Source organism: Anolis sagrei, chromosome 5 (assembly GCF_037176765.1).
Source record: "Anolis sagrei isolate rAnoSag1 chromosome 5, rAnoSag1.mat, whole genome shotgun sequence".
In the NCBI taxonomy this organism is placed as follows: domain Eukaryota; kingdom Metazoa; phylum Chordata; class Lepidosauria; order Squamata; family Dactyloidae; genus Anolis; species Anolis sagrei.
The window spans coordinates 3,530,983-3,551,171 of NC_090025.1; the positions used below are offsets into that span (position 1 = coordinate 3,530,983).

The window sequence follows — 20,189 nt, forward strand, 5'->3', positions numbered from 1 at the left end:
TCTCTCTTTCCTTCCTTTCTTCTCTTTTTTTCTTTCCTTCTCTCCTTCCTTACTTTCTTCCTTCTCTACCTCTTTCCTTCCTTCCTTTCTTTGCTCTTTGGTTCTTTCCTTCCTTCCCCCTTTCCTTCCTTCATTCCTTCCCTCCCTCTTTTGCTCCTTCTTTCCTTCTCTCCTTCCCTCTCTCTTTCCTTCCTTCCTTTTCTTTTTTCTTTCCTTCTCTTCCTTCTCTACCTCTTTCTTTCTTTCCTTCCTTCCTTCCTTCCTTCCTTCCTTCCTTCCTTTGTCCTTTGGTTTTTCCTTCCTTCCTTCCCTCTTTCTCTCCTTCTTTCCTTCTCTCTTTCCTTCCTTCCTTCTTTGTTTTCTTTCCTTCTCTCCTTCCTTCCTTCTCTAACTCTTTCCTTCCAGGTGTTTTGGAGCAGCTGAGGGGGGAAAGGGAAGGGCCTGAGGCTGCCAGGAATTGTGGAAGTTGGAGTCCAAAACACCTGGAGGGAAAACCCAAGTTTGCCTGTGCCTGGTGTATAACAATACACAGGTTATCCTTAAGGGAGACCTGATAGAAAGTAAAGTTCCCAATAGGTATCCTGAAGAATGGGAGCTGGCCTCATTATAGAGGGCACTGCTTCAGAAATTTGGCAACTGGAAGAGTTTTCTGATGTATTGTCGAAGGCTTTCATGGCTGGAATCACTGGGTTGTTGTAGTATTTTTTGGGCTATATGGCCATGGTCTAGAGGCATTCTCTCCTGACATTTCGCCTGCATCTACGGCAAGCTTCCTCAGAGGTACTGAGGTCTGTTGGAACTAGGAAAAAGGGTTTATATATCTGTGGAATGGCTGGGGTGGGACAAAGGACTCTTCTCTGCTGGAGCTAGGTGTGAATGTTTCAACTAGCCACCTTTATTAGTATTTGATAGCCTGGCAATGCCTGGGGCAATCTTTTGTTGAGAGGTGATTTGATGTGCCTGGTTGTTTACTCTCTGTTGTTGTGCTGTTGTAATTTTAGAGCTTTTTTAATACTGGTAGCCAGATTTTGTTCATTTTCATGGTTTCTGTTGAAATTGTCCACCTGCTTCTTGTGGATTTCAATGGCTTCTGTGTGTAGCCTGACATGGTGGTTGTGAGAGTGGTCCAGTGTTTCTGTGTTCTCAAATAATATGTTGTGCCAAGGTTGGTTCCTCAGGTGCTCTGCTATGGCTGACTTCTCTGGCTGAAGGAGTCTGCCGTGCCTTTCATGTTCCTTGATTCGTGTTTGGGCAATGCTGCTGCGTTTGGTGGTCCCTATCTATGTAGACTTGTCTACATAGTACACGGTAGACTCCTGCAGAAGTGAGAGGATCCCTCTTGTCCTTTGCTGAACGGAGCATTGGTTGGATTTTCTTGGTGGGTCTGGAGATAGTTTGTATGTTGTGTTTCCTCATCAGCTTCCCTCTGCGGCCAGTGGTTCCCTTGATGTATGGCAGGAACACTTTTCCTCTGGGTGGATCTTCATCTTGACTCTCGTGGCTTGTTCTCGGTCTTGCCGCTCTTCTGATGTCTGAGGTGGAGTCTCCCTTGGCCTGGAGAGCCCAGTTGAGGTGGTTCAGTTCATCTTGGAGGAGGTGGGCTTCGCAGATTCTTTTGGCACGGTCTGCCAAGGCTTTAATGGTGCTTCTTCTTTGATTTGGGTGATGGTTGGAGTCTTTGTGTCGATATCTCTCTCTGTGTGTGGGTTTTCTGTAGACGGTGTGACCCAATTGTTGATCTGGTTTGCGGATGACTATGACATCTAGGAAAGGCCATCTTCCTTCATTTTCTTTTTCCATGGTGAATTGGATGTTTGGGTGGATGCTGTTCAGATGGTCCAGGAACCTGTTGAGTTCTTCTTCTCCATGGCTCCAAATGGTGAAGGTGTCATCCACATCTCTGAACCATATCGTGGGCTTTTTGGTTGCTGTTTCCAGGGCTTGTTCTTCAAAGTGTTCCATGTAGAAATTAGCTGTGATCGGGCTGAGAGGGCTCCCCATCACTACTCCATCTCTCTGTTTGTAGAACTCATTGTCCCACTGAAAGTAGCTGGTGGAAAAGACATCACAGCTCTTTTTCACCATTGCCTCACCACTAGCTACTTTCAGTGGGACAATGGGTTCTACGAACAGAAAGATGGAGTGGCTATCCCTGATTGTTTCCTCTCTGTTGTTTTCCTCTCTGTTGTTTCATACCTAGCTCCAGCAGACAAGAGCCCTTTTTCTCACCCTGGTCATTCCACAGATATATAAACCCAATTTCCTAGTTCCCAACAGACCTCACTACCTCTGAGGATGCTTGCCATAGATGCAGGCGAAACGTCAGGAGAGAATGCCTCTAGAATATGGCCATATAGCCTGAAAAAACCCACAACAACCTAGTGATTCCGGCCATGAAAGCCTTCGACAATATAGTGTATATAAACCTCATTTGCCTAGTTTTCAAACAGACCTCATAACCTCTAAGGATGCCTGCCATAGATGTGGGTGAAATGTCAAGAGAGCATGCTTCTGGAACATGGCCACATAGCCCGGAAAACTCACAGCAACCCAGTGATTCTGGCCATGAAAGCCTTTGACAACACATTATTATTATTATTATTATTATTATTATTATTATTATTAAAGATTAGTACACAGCAAACAAGATCACTATTCTGGTTTTTGTGATCACACGTCGGACTTGTGCCACTGCAACATGTGCCACAATAATAATAATAACAATAATAATAATAATAATAATGTTGTTTGTTGTTATTTGATACATAACAAGATTAGTACACAGCAAACAAGATCACTCTGCTGGTTTTTGTCTTGGATCGCATGTTGGACACTTCCCAAGTGTTTTGGACTGTGTGGCATATCAGCGAATAATGTATGCAGATCCCAGTAGGGTGGCTTTTGCAGCTGGCAGATGGTAATCTTGTCAGCGCTGATTGTGTTTAAGTGCAGGCCAAGGTCTTTAGCCACTGCACCCAGTGTGCTGATCACCACTGGGACCCCCTTGACTGGTTTGTGCCAGAGACTTTGCAGTTCGATCTTTAACTCCTCATATCATGTCAGCTTTTCCAGTTGTTTCTCTTCAATCCTGCTGTCACCTGGAATTGCGACATCGACAATCCATACTTGGTTTTTTAACACGATGGTGAGGTCAGGAGTCTTGTGCTCCAGACCTCTGTCTGTCTGAATCCAGAAGTCCCAGAGCAGTTTGATGTGCTCATTTTCTGTAACGTTTTCTGGCTTGTGATCTCACCAGTTTTTTGTTGCAGGCAGATGGTATTTGTGGCACAAGTTCCAATGAATCAACTGAGCAAGGGTGTTGTGCCTCTGCTTGGAGTCTGTCTGCGCAATCTTCTTGCAGCTAAAGATGTGATCGATCATTTTCCCGGCTTTCTTGCAGCTCCACAACTTTTCAATTCTGACTTTGATGGCATTGGTTCTAATTGCTTGTTCTTGGGCTGCAAGAATCAGACCCTCCTTTTTCAAAGTTATTGTTATTATTGTTTGATACACAACAAACAATAACACTATAATGCCTTTTGTGATTATACGTCGGACTTGTGCCACTAGAACTTGTGCTACAATAATATTGTTGTTGATGTTGTTGTTGTTGTTGTTGTTATCCTGCTTTTCTTCCTCATTGGGAGAGATGCGCTCTATCTTGTGAAGAATCTTGTTGAATTCCAGCACTGCTTTTGGCCCTTAATGATGCCTCTGTCTGTCTGTCTGTCTGTCTATCCTCCTTGACCCCTGCTGCCCCCTTGACCCTTTCCTGCAGGCGCCAGACAGCGGAGGAGCGCGAGGCGGAGCGGCAGCAGGCTACGCGGGTGATGCTGCAGCTGCGGCAGGAGGCCTTCCGGAAGGGGGGGCTGCCACCCCCACCCCCTCCACCCCCTCCTGCCCCCCTCCCACCCCCCTCGGACCCTCTCTGCGCCCACAACTCCTCGCTCTTCGCCCTCCAGAACCTGCAGCCCTGGGCACAGGAGCACAAGGCCAACCTCAACGCCCTCTTCTGAGCCCTATGCAAGCCCTTGAGGACTGTGGGATGGGGGTCCCAAGGTCAACACTCCCTACTTCGCCCCCTACTCACTGCTTCTTCTCCCATAATAAAGAGTGGTGCCAAAGATGCATCTCCTGGGAGGGCAAGGGTCAGCCCCCTACCTAGGACCCCCATTGAGAGTGGACGGGCATGCGTTGGACAGCGCCTGGGGTGAGAAGTCAGGCTCATTACTATTACTATTAACTTTATTTATACCCCGTCTTTCTCCCCGTGGGGACTCAAGGCCGTGAACAATCCCCACATACCGTGCAGCTGTGGACAAGGAGTCTCCATAGGGACCCCTCAACGCAGCATTTCCCAAACACGAATCAAGGAACACAAAGGCACGACAGGTGAGTCCCACCTGAGAAATCAGCCAGAGCAGAGCACCTGATGGACCAACCTGGGCACAGGATATTTATTATTGGAGGATACAGAAAAGCTTGACCACTCTCACAACCACTGTATCAGACTACTTACTTACTCAGGCGATCCCTCGTTGTCTGAGTGGGGTAACCCTTCAGGATGGGTCCGTAGGTGACTGTGGAGCCCTATTTTTGATCCGCATCTTCACCCACAGTGAGGGCATTAGTTTCCAGGTGGAAGGTGGTCCCGGTTGGGGTTGGTTTGACACACCTTCCTCTTGCCATGTTTCTCTCTTTCACCCTCCATTTGTGCCTCTTCAAATTCTGCAGCACTGCTGGTCACAGCTGACCTCCAGCTGGAGCGCTCAAGGGCCAGGGCTTCCCAGTTCTCAGTCTCTATGCCAGAGTTTTTAAGGTTGGCTTTGAGCCCATCTTTACATCTCTTTTCCTGTCCACTAACATTGAGTTCGGAGTAGAGCAACTGCTTTGGGAGACGGTGGTCGGGCATCCGGACAATGTGGCCGGTCCAGCAGAGTTGATGGCGGAGGAGCATCGCTTCAATGCTGGTGGTCTTTGCTTCTTCCAGCACGCTGACATTTGTCTGCCTGTCTTCCCAAGAGATTTGCAGGATTTTCCGGAGGCAGCACTGATGGAATCGTTCCAGGAGTTGCATATGACATCTGTAGACAGTCCACGTTTCGCAGGCATATAGCAGGGTCGGGAGGACAATGGCTTTATAAACAAGCCCCTTGGTCTCCCTACGGATGTCCCGGTCCTCAAACACTCTCTGCTTCATTCGGAAAAATGCTGCACTCGGAGGCAGCGCTGATGGAATCGTTCCAGGCGTTGCATGTGACGTCTGTAGACAGTCCATGTCTCGCAAGCGTATAACAGGGTTGGGAGGACAATAGCTTTATAAACAAGCCCCTTGGTCTCCTTACGGATGTCCCGGTCCTCAAACACTCTCTGCTTCATTCGGGAAAATGCTGCACTCGCAGAGCTCAGGCAGTGTTGTATTTCAGTCTTAATGTTGATGTCTGTAGACAGTCCACGTCTCGCAGGCGTATAGCAGGGTTGGGAGGACAATAGCTTTATAAACAAGCCCCTTGGTCTCCTTACGGATGTCCCGGTCCTCAAACACTCTCTGCTTCATTCGGGAAAATGCTGCACTCGCAGAGCTCAGGCAGTGTTGTATTTCACTCTTAATGTTGATGTCTGTAGACAGTCCACGTCTCGCAGGCGTATAGCAGGGTTGGGAGGACAATAGCTTTATAAACAAGCACCTTGGTATCAGACTACAAAGAGAAGCCACTGAAATCCACAAGAAGCGTGTGGACAATCTCAACAGAAAGGAGGAAGCCATGAAAGTAAACAACGGCTTTGGAACTCATTACCTGGGGAGTTTAAGTTAGCTCCCTCCCTGTCAGCTTTTAGGAAAATCTTGAAAACCTGGATGTCCTGCCTTGTTTGTCCCCTTGTTTTTATGCTTGCATTTGGCCCAGCCCACTCCCTTTATTCCTTATCCTTAATTTTCATTTTATGTTTATTCCATTGAGTTGTTTCTTTTATTGTTGTATTTATTGTTTTTATTTCTTGTATTTTATTTTGTTATTATTTTCTGTATGTATTTTATTTGTTTACTGTATTGTTGGGCTTGGCCTCATGTTAGCCACCCTGAGTGGAGATGGTGGCAGGGTATAAATAAAGTTTAATAATAATAATAATAATAATAATAATAATAAGGTTGTTGTAGGTTTTTCGGGCTATATGGCCATGTTCTAGAAGCATTACATAGCTGCAAGAAGATCGCGCAGACAGACGACAAGCAGAGGCACAACACCGTTGCTCAGGTGATCCATTGGAACTTGTGCCACAAATACCATCTGCCTGAGACAACTAACTGGTGGGATCACAAGCCAGAAAAAGTTACAAATAATGAATAAGCCAAACTCCTCTGGGACTTCTGAATTCAGACAGACAGAGTTCTGGAGCATAAGGCTCCTGACCTCACAATTGTGTTAAAAAACAAAGTATAGACAGTTGATGTTGCAATCCCAGGTGACACCAGAATTGAAGAGAAACAATTGGAAAAGCTGACACGATATGAGGATTTAAAGATCAAACTGCAAAGACTATGGCACAAGCCAGTCAAGGTGGTCCCAGTGGTGATTGGCACACTGGGTGCAGTGCCTCAAGACCTCGGCCTGCACTTAAACACAATCGGCGCTGACAAGATTACCATCTGCCAGCTGCAAAAGCCACCTTACTGGGATCTGCACACATTACATCACACAGTCCTAGACACTTGGGAAGTGTCCGACGTGTGATCCAATACAACAGCCAGCAGAGTGTTTGCTGTGGACTCATCTGGTTGTGATAATAATAATAATAATAATAATAATAATAATAATAATAATAATAGGTTGTTGTAGGTTTTTTCGGGCTATATGGCCATGGTCTAGAGGCATTCTCTCCTGACGTTTCACCTTCATCTATGGCAAGCATCCTCAGAGGTTGTGAGGTCTGTTGGAACTAGGAAAGTGGGTTTATATATCTGTGGAATGACCAGGGTGGGACAAAGGACTGTTGTCTGCTGGAGCTAGGTGTGAATGTTTCAACTGACCACCTTGATTAGCAGATAATGGCCTGACAGTGCCTAGAGCAAACTTTTGTTGAGAGGTTATTTTATGTGCCTGTTTGTTTCCCCTCTGTTGTTGTGCTGTTGTAATTTTAGAGTTTTTTTAATACTGGTAGCCAGATTTTGTTCATTTTCATGGTTTCCTCCTTTCTGTTGAAATTGTCCACATGCTTCTTGTGGATTTCAATGGCTTCTTGACAATATAATAATAATAATAATAATAATAATAATAATAATAACAAGGCTACCAGTATTGCCTTCGACAATACAACAACAACAACAACAACAACAATAATAAGGCTACCAGTATTGAAAAACTCTAAAATCAGGACAGTAAATGAAGAGGAACACTAAAAAAACAAGAGAATTCCAGACAGGAAACAATCAGGGCCAGCTAACACCTCCCAACAAAGGAACCCACAGGCAGCAACCAGCTAGGCTTTGAAACTGCAAGGACAATCAAGGTGCCCAATGGCAACATAATAATAATAATAATAATAATAATAATAATAATAATACTAAACAACTTTATTTAATATCCTGCCACATCTCCCCACGAGACCAAGCCCAACAGCATATTACGATAATATAAAACCAAAACACAATAGCAACACAATAAAATACATACAACATATGAGTACCAAAAAAAAAAAAGCTAAATAAAATTATTATTTTACATAATAAAATAACATTCACACTTGTCTCAAGCAGACAAGAGTTCTTTCTCCCACCCTGGACATTATTCAACAGATCTCACAACCTCTGCCATAGATGTGGGTGAAACGTCAGGAGAGAATGCTTCTGGAAGATGGCCAGACAGTCCAGAAAACTCACAGCAACCCAATGATTCCGGCTATGAAAGCCTTCGACAACACATTATATCCTGCCTTTCTCCCTGTGCAAACTCAAGCGGCGAACAATCCCACTCTTTAGTTAAGTTTATCTTTCCCCAAATGTTCTTGACCAGGCATGGGCAAACTTTGGCCATCTGGCCATTTTGGACTTCAACTCCCACCATGATGGGAGTTGAAGTCCAAAACACCCAGATGGCTAAAGTTTGCCCATACCTAGTCTTGACCTTCCTCTGTCTGGGAGCCCGTTGGAGCCTTTTAAACAGAGGCAGCATGGGCATCTGTCGGGAGGGCTTGGATGGTGTCTTCCTCCCGCCTGGAAGAAGGAGGTCAGTCTAGATCAGTGTTACTCAACCTTCCTAATGCCGTGACCCCTTAATACAGTCCCTCATGTTGTGGTGACCCCCAACCATAACATTATTTTCATTGCTACTTCACAACTGTCATTTTGCTACCGTTGTCCCGTGATATGAGATCAGGTCTCTGGTCGGAGAGAGCTAAGGAAACGTTAATGCAGTGGCTCTCAACCTTCCTAATGCCATAACCCCTCAATACAGTCCCTCATGTTGTGGTGGCCCCCAACCATAACATTGTTTTCGTGGCTACTTCATAACAGCCATTTTACTACTGTTACAAATCATAATGTAAATATCAGATATGCAAGATGTATTTTAATTCACTGGACTAAACTGGGCACAAATACCCAATGCAACCACATGTAAATGCTAGTGGGGTTTGGGGAGGATTGATTTTGTAATTTGGGAGTTGTACTTGCTGGGATTTATAGTTCACCTATAATCAAAGAGCATTCTGAACTTCACCAGCGATGGGTTTGAACCTAATTTGCCACACAGAACTTCCATGGCCAACGGAAAACACTGGAAAGGTTTGGTGGGTATTGACCTTGAGCTTGGGAGTTGTAGTTCACCTATATCCAGAGAGCAGTGTGGACTCACGCAATGGTGGATCTGGACCAAACTTGGCACAAATACTCAATATGCGCAAATGTGAACACTGGTGGAGCCTGGGGAAAATAGACCTTGACTTTTGGGAGCTGTAGTTGCTGGGATTGATAGTTCATTACAATCAAAGAACATTCTGAACTCCACCAATGATAGAATTGGCTCAAACTTCCCACATGGAATCCCCATGACCCATCAGAAAATGCTGTGTTTTCTGATGGTCTTTGGCGACCCCTCTGACACCCCTTCGCGACCCCCTCAGGGGTCCCGACCCCCAGGTTGAGAAACACTGGTCTAGATGGTCTCTGGAGGACCCTTCCCACCCTAGGAATCGCCCCCCCCCCCTCCAACCCACAGAAGAGAGCTGTTTGGGGAGCTGGAACCAGAGCTGCTGTCCAAGGTGCTGAAGTCAGAAGACCCCTGCTTTCCAGGTGATCTGCTTTTGAGGGAACCCATACCTGAATCGAAAACTGGGTGTGTTACAGGGTGTGTAACCTCCTGCATCTGCACATGGTTTAGTATCTGCACAGGGGTGAACAGGAAGCACCCCAAAGGGTCACCACTTCTGCACAGAGAAGCATGGGTTGCCCTCATTTCCCCCTCTCTGGAAGAACTTTGTTAAGTCCTACTGCCTTAAGAAATCTCAGAGCATTCTTGGGAATCCATCTCTGAGTCCACCTGAATATATATATATCCATCTGGCAGATGTTACAGGGTGACAAAGACAAGGACAAACAGGTCAAGAGACTGCTTTCATGCTAGAACTGTCACTATGTTGAACTCCCATGGTTTTGCATTGATGTGGCATTGGGGACTGTGCGGTGGGGTTGGAGTGTGGAGGGATGGGTGTGTTATTATTGTGATGTGTGCGGAGGAAGGCCTTTAATTTCGTTGTGCAATGTACAATGACAATAAAGTTATTCTATTCTATTCTTTGCACTTGATTATATGGCAACCTTCAACTCGTATAATATAGTTCAAAGCAGATAATTTGGAGTTAGGAATAATAATAATAATAATAATAATAATAATGACTAGCTGTACCCATCACACGTTGCTTTGGCCATCCTTCCCTTCCTCTTCCTCTCCTTCTTTTTCTCCTTCCTTCGCTTCCTTTTCTTCCTTCCTTCTCTACCTCTTTACTTCCTTCCATTTTTCTTTTCCTTCTTCTTTCTCTTCTTTCTTCCTTTTCTACCTCTTTCCTTCCTTCCTTGACTTTTTGCTTCCATGCTTCTTTCTCTTTTCCTTCTTTCCTTTCCCCCTTTCTCTCCTTTCTTCCTTCTCTGCCCCTTTCCTTCCTTCCTTTGCTTTTTGCTTCCATCCATCTTTCCTTCCTTCCGCTTTTCTTTTCCTTCTTTTTTCTCTCCTTCCTTTGCTCTCTTCTTCCATGTTTCCTTGTTTCTTTCTCTCCCTCCCTCTTTCTTTCTCCCCTTCCTTCCCTTTTCCCCCTATGTTTTCATTTAGCTTTTCATCATTTAGCATTTTGGGGTTTTTAAGTCCTTTCCATTGTTGTTTTTTTTTGGGGGGGGGGAGTAGAGTTAGCGTTAGGGTTAGGGTCTGTTAGGAATATATTGTCCAAATTTGGTGTCAATTCCTCCAGTGGTTTTTGAGTTATGTTAATCCCACAAAGGAACATTACATTTTTATTTATATAGACTAGCCGTCCCCTGCCACGTGTTGCTGTGGCCCAGTCTGGTGATCTGGAAAATAAAGTAATGAGAAAGTGTTTGTTTTTAATATATGTAATGTCTTTCTGCTTGTGAGTCAACAGTATTTCTTGCTGTTTCTTTGTCAGTGTTGATGTGGAGAGTGTCTGGTTTGCCCACTCTGGAACATGCAACATATCATTGTCCTTCTTTAGGGGTCCTTTTCAAAACTATGATACGATATCTCTCTGTGTGTGAATCATATATATCAATCTATCTCTATGGCTGGATGGTTCTTTGTCAGGAGGGCTTTGATTAAGTTTTCTTGCCGTCGTGAAGGGAGTTGGACTGGATGGCCTTAAATATTTCCTGTTAGTCATGGGGGTTCTGTGTCGGAAGTTTGCCCCAATTCTATTGTCCGTGGGGTTCACAATACTCTTTGGTTGTAGGTGAACTAAATAAATCCCAGCAACTAGAACTCCCAAATGTCAAGGTCTATTTTCCCCAAACTCCATCTGTGTTCATATTTATTTTTATTTATTTATTTATTTGTCGTGTCAGGACAACCAGTCAAATTATATTACATTTTTAACAGAGCAAAGCAAACAAACAGACAAAACACAAAATTTGCAAACTTGGTAATTGATTAAATGTCCTTTGACCAGTCTCTGGCCCCGTGGAGTGCTTCTGGTGTTGCCGCAAGAAGGTCCTCCCTTGTGCATCATGTGGCAGGGCTCAGGGTGCATTGCAGCAGGTGGTCAGTGGTTTGCTCTTCTCCACACTCGCGTGTCGTGGATTCCACTTTGTGGCCCCATTTCTGAAGGTTGGCTCTGCATCTCGTGGTGCCAGAGCACAGTCTGTTCAGCGCCTTCCAAGTCGCCCAGTCTTCTGTGTGCCCAAGGGGGAGTCTCTCATCCAGTATTCTGGGTTTGAGCCTGCCACTTTTGAACTCTCGCTTGCTGGGGTGTTCCAGCGAGTGTCTCTGTAGATCTTAGAAAATTATTTCGAGATTTAAGTCATTGACGTGCTGGCTGATACCCAAACAAGGAATGGACCAGAGATGTCTCTGCCTTGGTTCTTTCCCTATTGGCTGCTACTTCCCGGTGGATGTCAGGTGGTGCAATACCGGCTAAGCAGTGTAATTTCTCCAGTGGTGTAGGGCACAGACACCCCATAAAGATGTGGCATGTCTCATTAAGAGCCACATCTACTGTTTTAGTTTGGTGAGATGTGTTCCACACTGGGCATGCATACTCAGCAGCAGAGTAGCATAGCACAAGGGCAGATGTCTTCACTGTGTCTGGTTGTGATCCCCAGGTTGTGCCAGTCAGCTTTCGTATGATATTGTTTCTAGCACCCACTTTTTGCTTGATGTTCAGGCAGTGCTTCTTGTAGGTCAGAGCACGGTCCAAAGTGACTCCCGGGTATTTGGGTGTGCTGCAATGCTCCAGTGGGATTCCTTCCCAGGTGATCCTCAGGATGCTTGTCTGTTCTTAAGGTGAAAAGCACATGTCTGTGTTTTAGATGGGTTAGGGATCAGCTGGTTTTCCCTGTAATAGGCAGTTAGAGCACCTAAAGCAGTGGTTCTCAACCTGTGGCTCCCCAGGTGTTTTGGCCTACAACTGCCAGAAATCCCAGCCAGTTTACCAGCTGTTAGGATTTCTGGGAGTTGAAGGCCAAAACATCTGGGGACCTGCAGGTTGAGAACCACTGACCTAGAGCTTGAAAGGCAGCAGATCACAGCAGGAGTGGTCTTCATAGACTTGTCAGCAGCCTATGAGACTGTGAACCACCGCTGCCTCCTCCTGAGTAAAATGTATAATCTCACAAAGGACGACAACCTCACCCGCCTCATAGGAAACCTGCTACCAAACAGGAGCTTTTTTGTGGAGTTCCAGGGCCAGAGAAGCCGATGGCGGACACAGAAGAACGGCCTGCCTCAGGGGAGCGTGCTTGCTCCATCCATGTTCAACATCTACACAAATGACCAGCCACGGCCAGAAGGGACAGAGAGCTTCATCTATGCTGATGATCGTGCCATCACCGCTCAAGGAAATCAGCTACCGAACAGGAGCTTTTTTGTTGAGTTCCAGGGCCAGAGAAGCAGATGGCGGAAACAGAAGAACGGCCTGCCTCAGGGGAGCGTGCTTGCTCCATCCATGTTCAACATCTACACAAATGACCAGCCACTGCCAGAAGGGACAGAGAGCTTCATCTATGCTGATGATCGTGCCATCACCGCTCAAGGAAATCAGCTACCGAACAGGAGCTTTTTTGTTGAGTTCCAGGGCCAGAGAAGCCGAGGGCGGAAACAGAAGAACGGCCTGCCTCAGGGGAGCGTGCTTGCTCCATCCATGTTCAACATCTACACAAATGACCAGCCACTGCCAGAAGGGACAGAGAGCTTCATCTATGCTGATGATTGTGCCATCACTGCCCAAGCAGGGAGCTTTGAGAAGCTCTCCGAAGCTCTATGTCAGTGGTTCTCAACCTGGGGTCCCCAGATGTTTTTGGCCTTCAACTCCCAGAAATCCTAACAGCTGGTAAACTGGCTGGGATTTCTGGGAGCTGTAGGCAAAAAACATCTGGGGACCCCAAGTTGAGAACCACAGCTCTAGGTGCTCTGGCTTCTATGGCAGTGTGGAAGTGACTGGGAGGCTCTTCCCCCTTTTGTGGCCCCGCCCACCAGACAGAAGCCCCGCCTATTTTTCCTTCAGCGGCTTGTCTTGGTGCAGCGTGTCCTGATTGGCTGCCGGGCGCGTGACGTCACTGTGGGGGCGTGTCTGATATAAAAGCGCTATGGCATTGTGGAAGAGCCCGGAAGGCCCTTCCCTCTTTTGAAGCTCCGCCCACCAGACAGAAGACCCGCCTATTCTCCTTCAGCGGCTTGTCTTGGTGCAGCGTGCCCTGATTGGCTGCCGGATGAGTGACGTCATTGTGGGGGCGTGTCTGATATAAAAGCGCTATGGCATTGTGGAAGAGCCCGGAAGGCCCCTCCCCCTTTTGAGGCCCCGCCCACTAGACAGAAGCTCTGCCTATTTTTCCTTCAGCGGCTTGTCTTGGTGCAGAGCGCCCTGATTGGCTGCCGGGCGCGTGACGTCATTGTGGGGGCGTGTCTGATAGAAAAGCGCTATGGCATTGTGGAAGAGCCAGGAAGGCCCCTCCCCCTTTTGAAGCTCCGCCCACCAGACAGAAGCCCCGCCTATTCTTCTTCAGCGGCTTCTCTTGGTGCAGCGCGCCCTGATTGGCTGCCGGGTGAGTGACGTCACCGCGGGGGCGTGTCTGGTATAAAAGCGGCTGCCGGCGCCTCAGAAGGCGCAGAAGCGTGTGAAGGAGGCTGCCGGGAGGGTTGCTGGCATGGCGTCCCTCAGCGACCGCTTGTCGGAGAGGAAGGAAGCCGAGACGTTACGATCTCCGAGCAGCAATATCCGCCGCCTCCGCCTCCCAGGCTCGTTCCGTCGTGAAGCGGCCTTCCTCCGGAAGCTGCGCCTTGAAGGACGGGCCCAACCGGAAGCGGAAGGAGGACCGAACCGGAAGTGCGGCCTAGAGAGCGGCAAGGGAGCCTTACCGGAAGCGCTGAGGGAGATCCGGGCGGAGTACGAAGGGCTGGCGGCGCGGAACCGGGCGGCGGCGGAGGAGTGGCGCCGCTCCGCCTTCGCCTCGGAGGCCCAGAGCGCGGCCAGGAGCCGGGAGGCCCTGCGAGGGGTGCGGAGGGAGACCCTCCACTACCGGGCCAAGCGCCAGGCCCGCGCCGGGGAAGCCGAGGGGCTCCGGAGGCACATCCGAGCGCTCCAGGCCCGACTCCGGGAGCTCCACGCCCGGCAGGGAGCACAGCTGGGACGCAGGCAGGTGCGCCCAATCCCCACAAACACAATAATAATAATCTATATAAATAAAAATGTAATGTTTGTTTGTGGGATGAACAGAACTTAAAAACCATTGGACGAATTGACACCAAATTTGGACACAAGACACCTAACAACCCAATGTATGTCCTTCAGTCAAAAAAATTGATTTTGTCATTTGGGAGTTGTAGTGCTGGGATTTATAGTTCACCTACAACCAAAGAGCATTCTGAACCCCACCACCACCACAATAATAATAATCTATATAAATAAAAATGTAATGTTTGTTTGTGGGATTGACAGAAGTCAAAAACCAATGGGGGAATTGACACCAGATTTGGACACAAGACACCTAACAGTCCAATGTATGTCCTTCGCTCCAAAAATTGATTTTGTCATTTGGGAGTTGTAGTTGCTGGGATTTATAGTTCACCTACAATCACAGAGCATTCTGAACCCCACCACCACAATAATAATAATAATAATAATAATAATAATAATAACAATAATAATCTATATAAATAAAAATGTAATGCTTGTTTGTGGGATTGACAGAACTCAAAAACCAATGGGGGAATTGACACCAAATTTGGACACAAGACACCTAACCACCCAATGTATGTCCTTCACTCAAAAAGAACTGATTTTGTCATTTGGGAGTTGTAGTTGCTGGGATTTATAGTTCACCTACAATCAAAGAGCACTCTGAACCCCACCAACGATGGAATTGAACAAAACTTGGCACACAGTTCTCCCATGACCAACGGAAAATACTGGAAGGGTTTTGGAGGGGAATGTCCTTGAGTTTGGGACTTGTAGTTCACCTACATCCTGATCACTGTAGACTCAAACAATGATGTGTCTGGACCAAACTCTACACGCATACTCAATATGCCCAAAAGTGGACACTGGTGGAGTTTGGGGAACGTAGAATCTTGACATTTGGGAGTTGTAGTTGCTGGGATTTATAGTTCACCTACAATCACAGAGCATTCTAAACTCCACCAATTATGGAATTGAACCAAACTTGGCACACAGTTCTCCCATGACCAACAGAAAATACTAGAAGGGTTTGGTGGGCATTAACATCGAGTTTTGGAGTTGTAGTTCACCTACATCCAGAGATATCTGTGACCTCAAACAATGATGGATCTAGACCAAACTTGGCACGAATATTCCATATGCCCAAATATGAACACAGATGGAGTTAGGGGGAAATAGACCCTGACATTTGGGAGTTGTAGTTGCTGGGATTTATCGTTCACCTACAATCACAGAGCATTCTGAACCCCACCAATGATAGAATTGGGGCAAACTTCCCACACAGAACCCTCATGACCAACAGAAAATTCTGTGTTTTCTGGTGGTCTTTGGTGACCCCTTTGACACCCCCCTGGTGACCCCCCCCCCCTCTCCCCCGGGGTCTTGACTTCCTAGGTTGGGAAATGCTGCCTTAAGGCCATCCAGTTCAGCTCCCTTCACCAGGCAAGAAAACATAATCAAAGCCGTCCTGACAAAGGGCCATCCAGCTATTCACACACACACACACATATGTATATGACAGATGCAGTATCAAAGATTTGAAAGGAACCCTTAAAGAAGGACAATTATATCTTGCATGTTCCAGATTAGACAAACCAGACACTCTCCACATCAACACTGACAAAGAAACAGCAAGAAATACTGTTGACCCACAAGCAGAAAGACATTACATATATTAGAAACCAACACTTTCTCATTACTTTATTTTCCAGATCAACAGACTGGGCCACAGCAACGCGTGGCAGGGGACCGTTAGTAAATAAATAAATGGGTGGGCTACACCTCCTCTGGGATGAGTAGGGAGTACTACCTGTGGGAGGGGAGACCTACACAGGGTCACCCTAATACTGTGTTTATTCAAATCTAATGCTCACCTTTTTTAGCTCAGCTGCCTCCCCAAATTAGGGAATATTTGAGCCAAAGCAAAAGGGGAAGCTACTTCACCTGAGCTCCTATTTGAGGGATATCATCTCTAATTTAATTGCTATGGCTCAGTGCTATGCAGTTCTGGAATTTGCTCAGGTTGCATTGCAGCAGGTGGTCAGTGGTTTGCTCCTCTCCTCACTCGCATGCTGAGGATTCCACTTTGTGGCCCCATTTCTTGAGGTTGGCTCTGCATCTCGTGGTGCCAGAGCGCAGTCTGTTCAGCGCCTTCCAAGTCGGCCAGTCTTCTGTGTGCCCAGGGGAGAGTCTCTCATTTGGTATCAGCCATTGATTGAGGTTCTGGGTTTGAGCCTGCCACTTTTGGACTCTTGCTTGCTGAGGTGTTCCAGTGAGTGTCTGTGTAGATCTTAGAAAATTATTTCTTGATTTAAGTTGTTGATATGCTGGCTGATATCCAAACAGGTATCACTGAACCCAGGCAATTAAAGTGGCCTCATTCTACAGCATAGATGCACCCCAAGGTTTTCTTTTCCGTTGCTGGAAGCTTTGCTGTTCTAACACGTTGGTTTTAAAGGTGGAATTCTATGCCGGCAGCCACTGAGTCTACCTTTTCCTGCTGCATATTACATTTTTCAATATTTTTTTTTCTGGTTTCAGGATTTTGAAAATTGTGGTGTAGATTAGATTTGATGGTGCATTAGACTCGAGTAAATACAGGTAGCTGCCTCCTGGGTTTAGGGCTTGTGAATTGGGAGGTGGGCTGGAGAAGGGCCCATGGAGTCTAAGGGATCCTGGGAAGCCTCTGCTTGGCCCCTTGGCCCACTCCTCTCTTCTTCTGGCAGGAGAAAGTGGCTGAACTGGAAGAAGAGATCTCTGAAGCTAAGGAGGAGATGGGCCGGTACCTGCAGGAGTACCAGGAGCTGCTGAAGGTCAAGATGGCGCTGGACGTGGAGATCGCTGCCTATAGGTAAGGCCAGGCATGGGGACCCCCTCCCCCCCACCCCACTATGTCTCACACAGGAGTGACTGGTATCACTAGGAGTTTGTAGTTCCCAAATCCCTTGAGAGTCTCTTCTGTGATTGGAACAGAATCAAGACTCCCAATTCCAGCTCTGTCCTCTGAATGCCTGGAGAGGGCACTGTTGGGTATTTAGAAACATTGCATTTTTTAACAAACAAAACACAAAGTTTGCAAGCTTTGTAGTTGGTTAAATGTCCTTTGACCAGTATCTGGCCCCTTGGAGTGCTTCTGGTGTTGCTGCAAGAAGGTCCTCCCTGGTGCATGTGGCAGGGCTCAGGTTGCATTGCAGCAGGTGGTCAGTGGTTTGCTCTTCTCCACACTCGCATGTTGTGGATTCCACTTTGTAGCCCCATTTCTGAAGGTTGGCTCTGCATCTCGTGGTGCCAGAGCGCAGTCTGTTCAGCGCCTTCCAAGTCACCCAGTCTTCTGTGTGCCCAGGAGGGAGTCTCTCATTTGGTATCAGCCATGGATTGAGGTTCTGGGTTTGAGCCTGCCACTTTTGGACTCTCGCTTGCTGGGGTGTTCCAGCAAGTGTCTCTGTCGATCTTAGAAAACTATTTCTTGATTTAAGTCTTTGACGTGCTGACTGATACCCAAACAGGCAAAGTGGGGTGAAAAGAGGGGGGTTCTTTGGTCTTAAACTGATTCCTTTGTTCCCTTCTTTTTTTCCAGGAAGCTTCTGGAGGGAGAGGAGATGTGGTGGAGCGCTGCGACTTGGCCAGATGCAACCAAGTGACCCTCCTGACGTCTCCCGCCCCTTTGCCTGGTTCATCTCCATTGGCATCTCCCCCTCCCCTTTCCCCCTTCAAGATGCTCGAGGTCTAACCTTTCTTGGCAGGTGGATGGTGCCCCAGTGGCCTGGGAACTGGGAGCTTCCTGTGGGCCAGAGATAATGGCACATGAAGGAAAGGGGTGTGTGCAAGGGCCTCTCTCTGTCTCTCCATCAGGCTTTGGGCAGGTGGGCCACCTGTCGATCCTTGAGGTTGTGCATGGGGTGGATCACCATTCATATCTTGGTCCTAGGTGTCTCTCTCCATGATCTTGGGTGGCGCTATTTAAATAGTAAGATAGCATTTAAATAGTAAGCATTTAGTAAGAAAGAGATGGCTCAGTAGAGACTGTGTTGTCAAAGGCTTTCATGGCAGGAATCACTGGGTTGCAGTGAGTTTTCCACGCAATCTGGCCATGTTCCAGAAGCATTCTGTCCTGACGTTTTGCCCACATGTATGGCAGGCATCCTCAGAGATTTTGAGGTTTGTTGGAAGTGAGTCTACTGGGCTGTCTGGCCATGTTCTAGAAGCATTCTCTCCTGACGTTTTGCCCACATGCATGGCAGGCATCCTCAGAGGTTGAGAGGTCTGTTGGAAACTAGGCAAGTGGGGTTTATATATCTGTGGGATAATGTCCATGGTGAGAGACAGAACCCTGGTCTGCTGGAGGGAAGTGTGAATGTTGCAAATGGTCACCTTGATTATTTATTTATTTATTTATTTACTTACTTACTACATTGATATGCCGCCCTTCTCACCCCGAAGGGGACTCAGAGTGGCTTACATGATAGAAATGTTTCAGATTTGTGCGCTATATTTATAATAATTTTTTAATGTAATTTGATGATGTTGTTTATTGTTTATGCTCAGGTTTTATTTTGTTGTAATATGTTGTCCGGGATCGGCCCTATGTAAGCCGTTCCGAGTCCCCATTGGGGAGATGGTTTATTATTGTTGTTGTTGTTGTTATTATTATTATTTTCTTTGGACTTCATTCTGGTCTTGATGTAATACAGTTAAGACACAAGGAGTCATTCAATAGGTGTTGCTATGGCCTTGCAGCTCGGCCATTGAAGTCCTCTCGCCACAAGGCTGTGTGGCCATGGAGGTGCCCTGCCCAGGAGTTGTAAGGCAACAGGGCCAAAGAGGTGTCGCTATGGCCCTGCACAGGTGTCGCTATGGCCGGCAGTAGACTCTACAGTTCCATTTTGGCGGGACGCCTTAGCATCGAATGGTTGTGTGTTGTGTTGTTTAGGAGCTAGACTAGATGGCCTCTGAGTTCCCTTCCTCCGCTCCCTCCAAAAGTACAAGGCCCTGGCAAGCCAGTGCTGCAACCACACGTTCTCCAGCCCCCTCCTCCCCGCCAAGGCCTGGGGGGTGAAACCGCACGCCATGATGTCCGCCCCCAGCTGCCCCCCCCCCAACTCAGGCAAAAAGGGGGCGTGGGAGGTGGGAGAAGAGGGGCTGGTCCCCAGAATATCTGGGGCTGGGTGGTGCCCATCGGTTTGGAGCACCTTGGAGCTGGGCCAGATGTAATAGTGGCCCCCTCTTTTCTTGGGGCACAAAATAGCCCCTCTAGTGTCCCCCCCTCCAAAGTAACAACCCCCAACTCCCATTCCTATTATCCCCCTACCCATGCAATTGCGGTTGCCCCAGGTGAGACTTCTCCCTGCTGCTGCTGTTTTGGGAAACAGACCTGCCCCATTTCTGATGTATTGCCTCTCCACATACAAGCCCTATGCCCCATGAGGAGCGTCTTAAAGAACTGGGTCTGTTTGAGAGGAGACATGTATAAAGATGTGAAAGGGTGTCATAAGGAAGAGGGAGCAGACTGACTGATTTTACTGTGGTATTGTTTTCTGTATTGATCATGATAATTATGTTTACTTTTGATATATGTATGATGTATCTGTATTTATTGCACTGTATGTATTGTTCCATTAAGAGTGCTTTGCAAGCCGCCCCGAGTTCATTTTGGGAGATAGTGGCGGGGTAGAAATAATAATAATAATAATTATTATTATTATTATTATTATTGTTGTTGTTGTTATTACTTGAAACAGAACAATATGAGTCCACAGCAGACAAGATCACTCTGCTGGTTGTTGCATTAGATCACACATCGG

General features: G+C 47.0%; 1 protein-coding gene across 1 annotated transcript; it reads left to right on the top strand.

The window, feature by feature from the left end:
* The first annotated feature begins 13,763 nt into the window (after nucleotides 1–13,763).
* On the top strand, nucleotides 13,764–19,784 carry LOC132777140 (alpha-internexin-like). Its single transcript, XM_060779508.2, has 3 exons — nucleotides 13,764–14,350; nucleotides 17,115–17,239; nucleotides 17,966–19,784. The coding sequence occupies exons 1-3, from the start codon at nucleotides 13,859–13,861 to the stop codon at nucleotides 18,027–18,029; spliced, it is 681 nt and encodes a 226-aa protein (XP_060635491.2). The 5' UTR covers nucleotides 13,764–13,858; the 3' UTR covers nucleotides 18,030–19,784.
* Nucleotides 19,785–20,189: the final 405 nt, after the last annotated feature.

Coding starts and splice junctions, on each gene's coding strand:
- LOC132777140 (XM_060779508.2), top strand. CDS start 13,859: ATGGCGTCCCTCAGCGACCGCTTGTCGGAGAGGAAGGAAGCCGAGACG. Junction 14,351..17,114: donor CACAGCTGGGACGCAGGCAG/GTGCGCCCAATC, acceptor TTCTTCTGGCAG/GAGAAAGTGGCTGAACTGGA. Junction 17,240..17,965: donor GTGGAGATCGCTGCCTATAG/GTAAGGCCAGGC, acceptor CTTTTTTTCCAG/GAAGCTTCTGGAGGGAGAGG.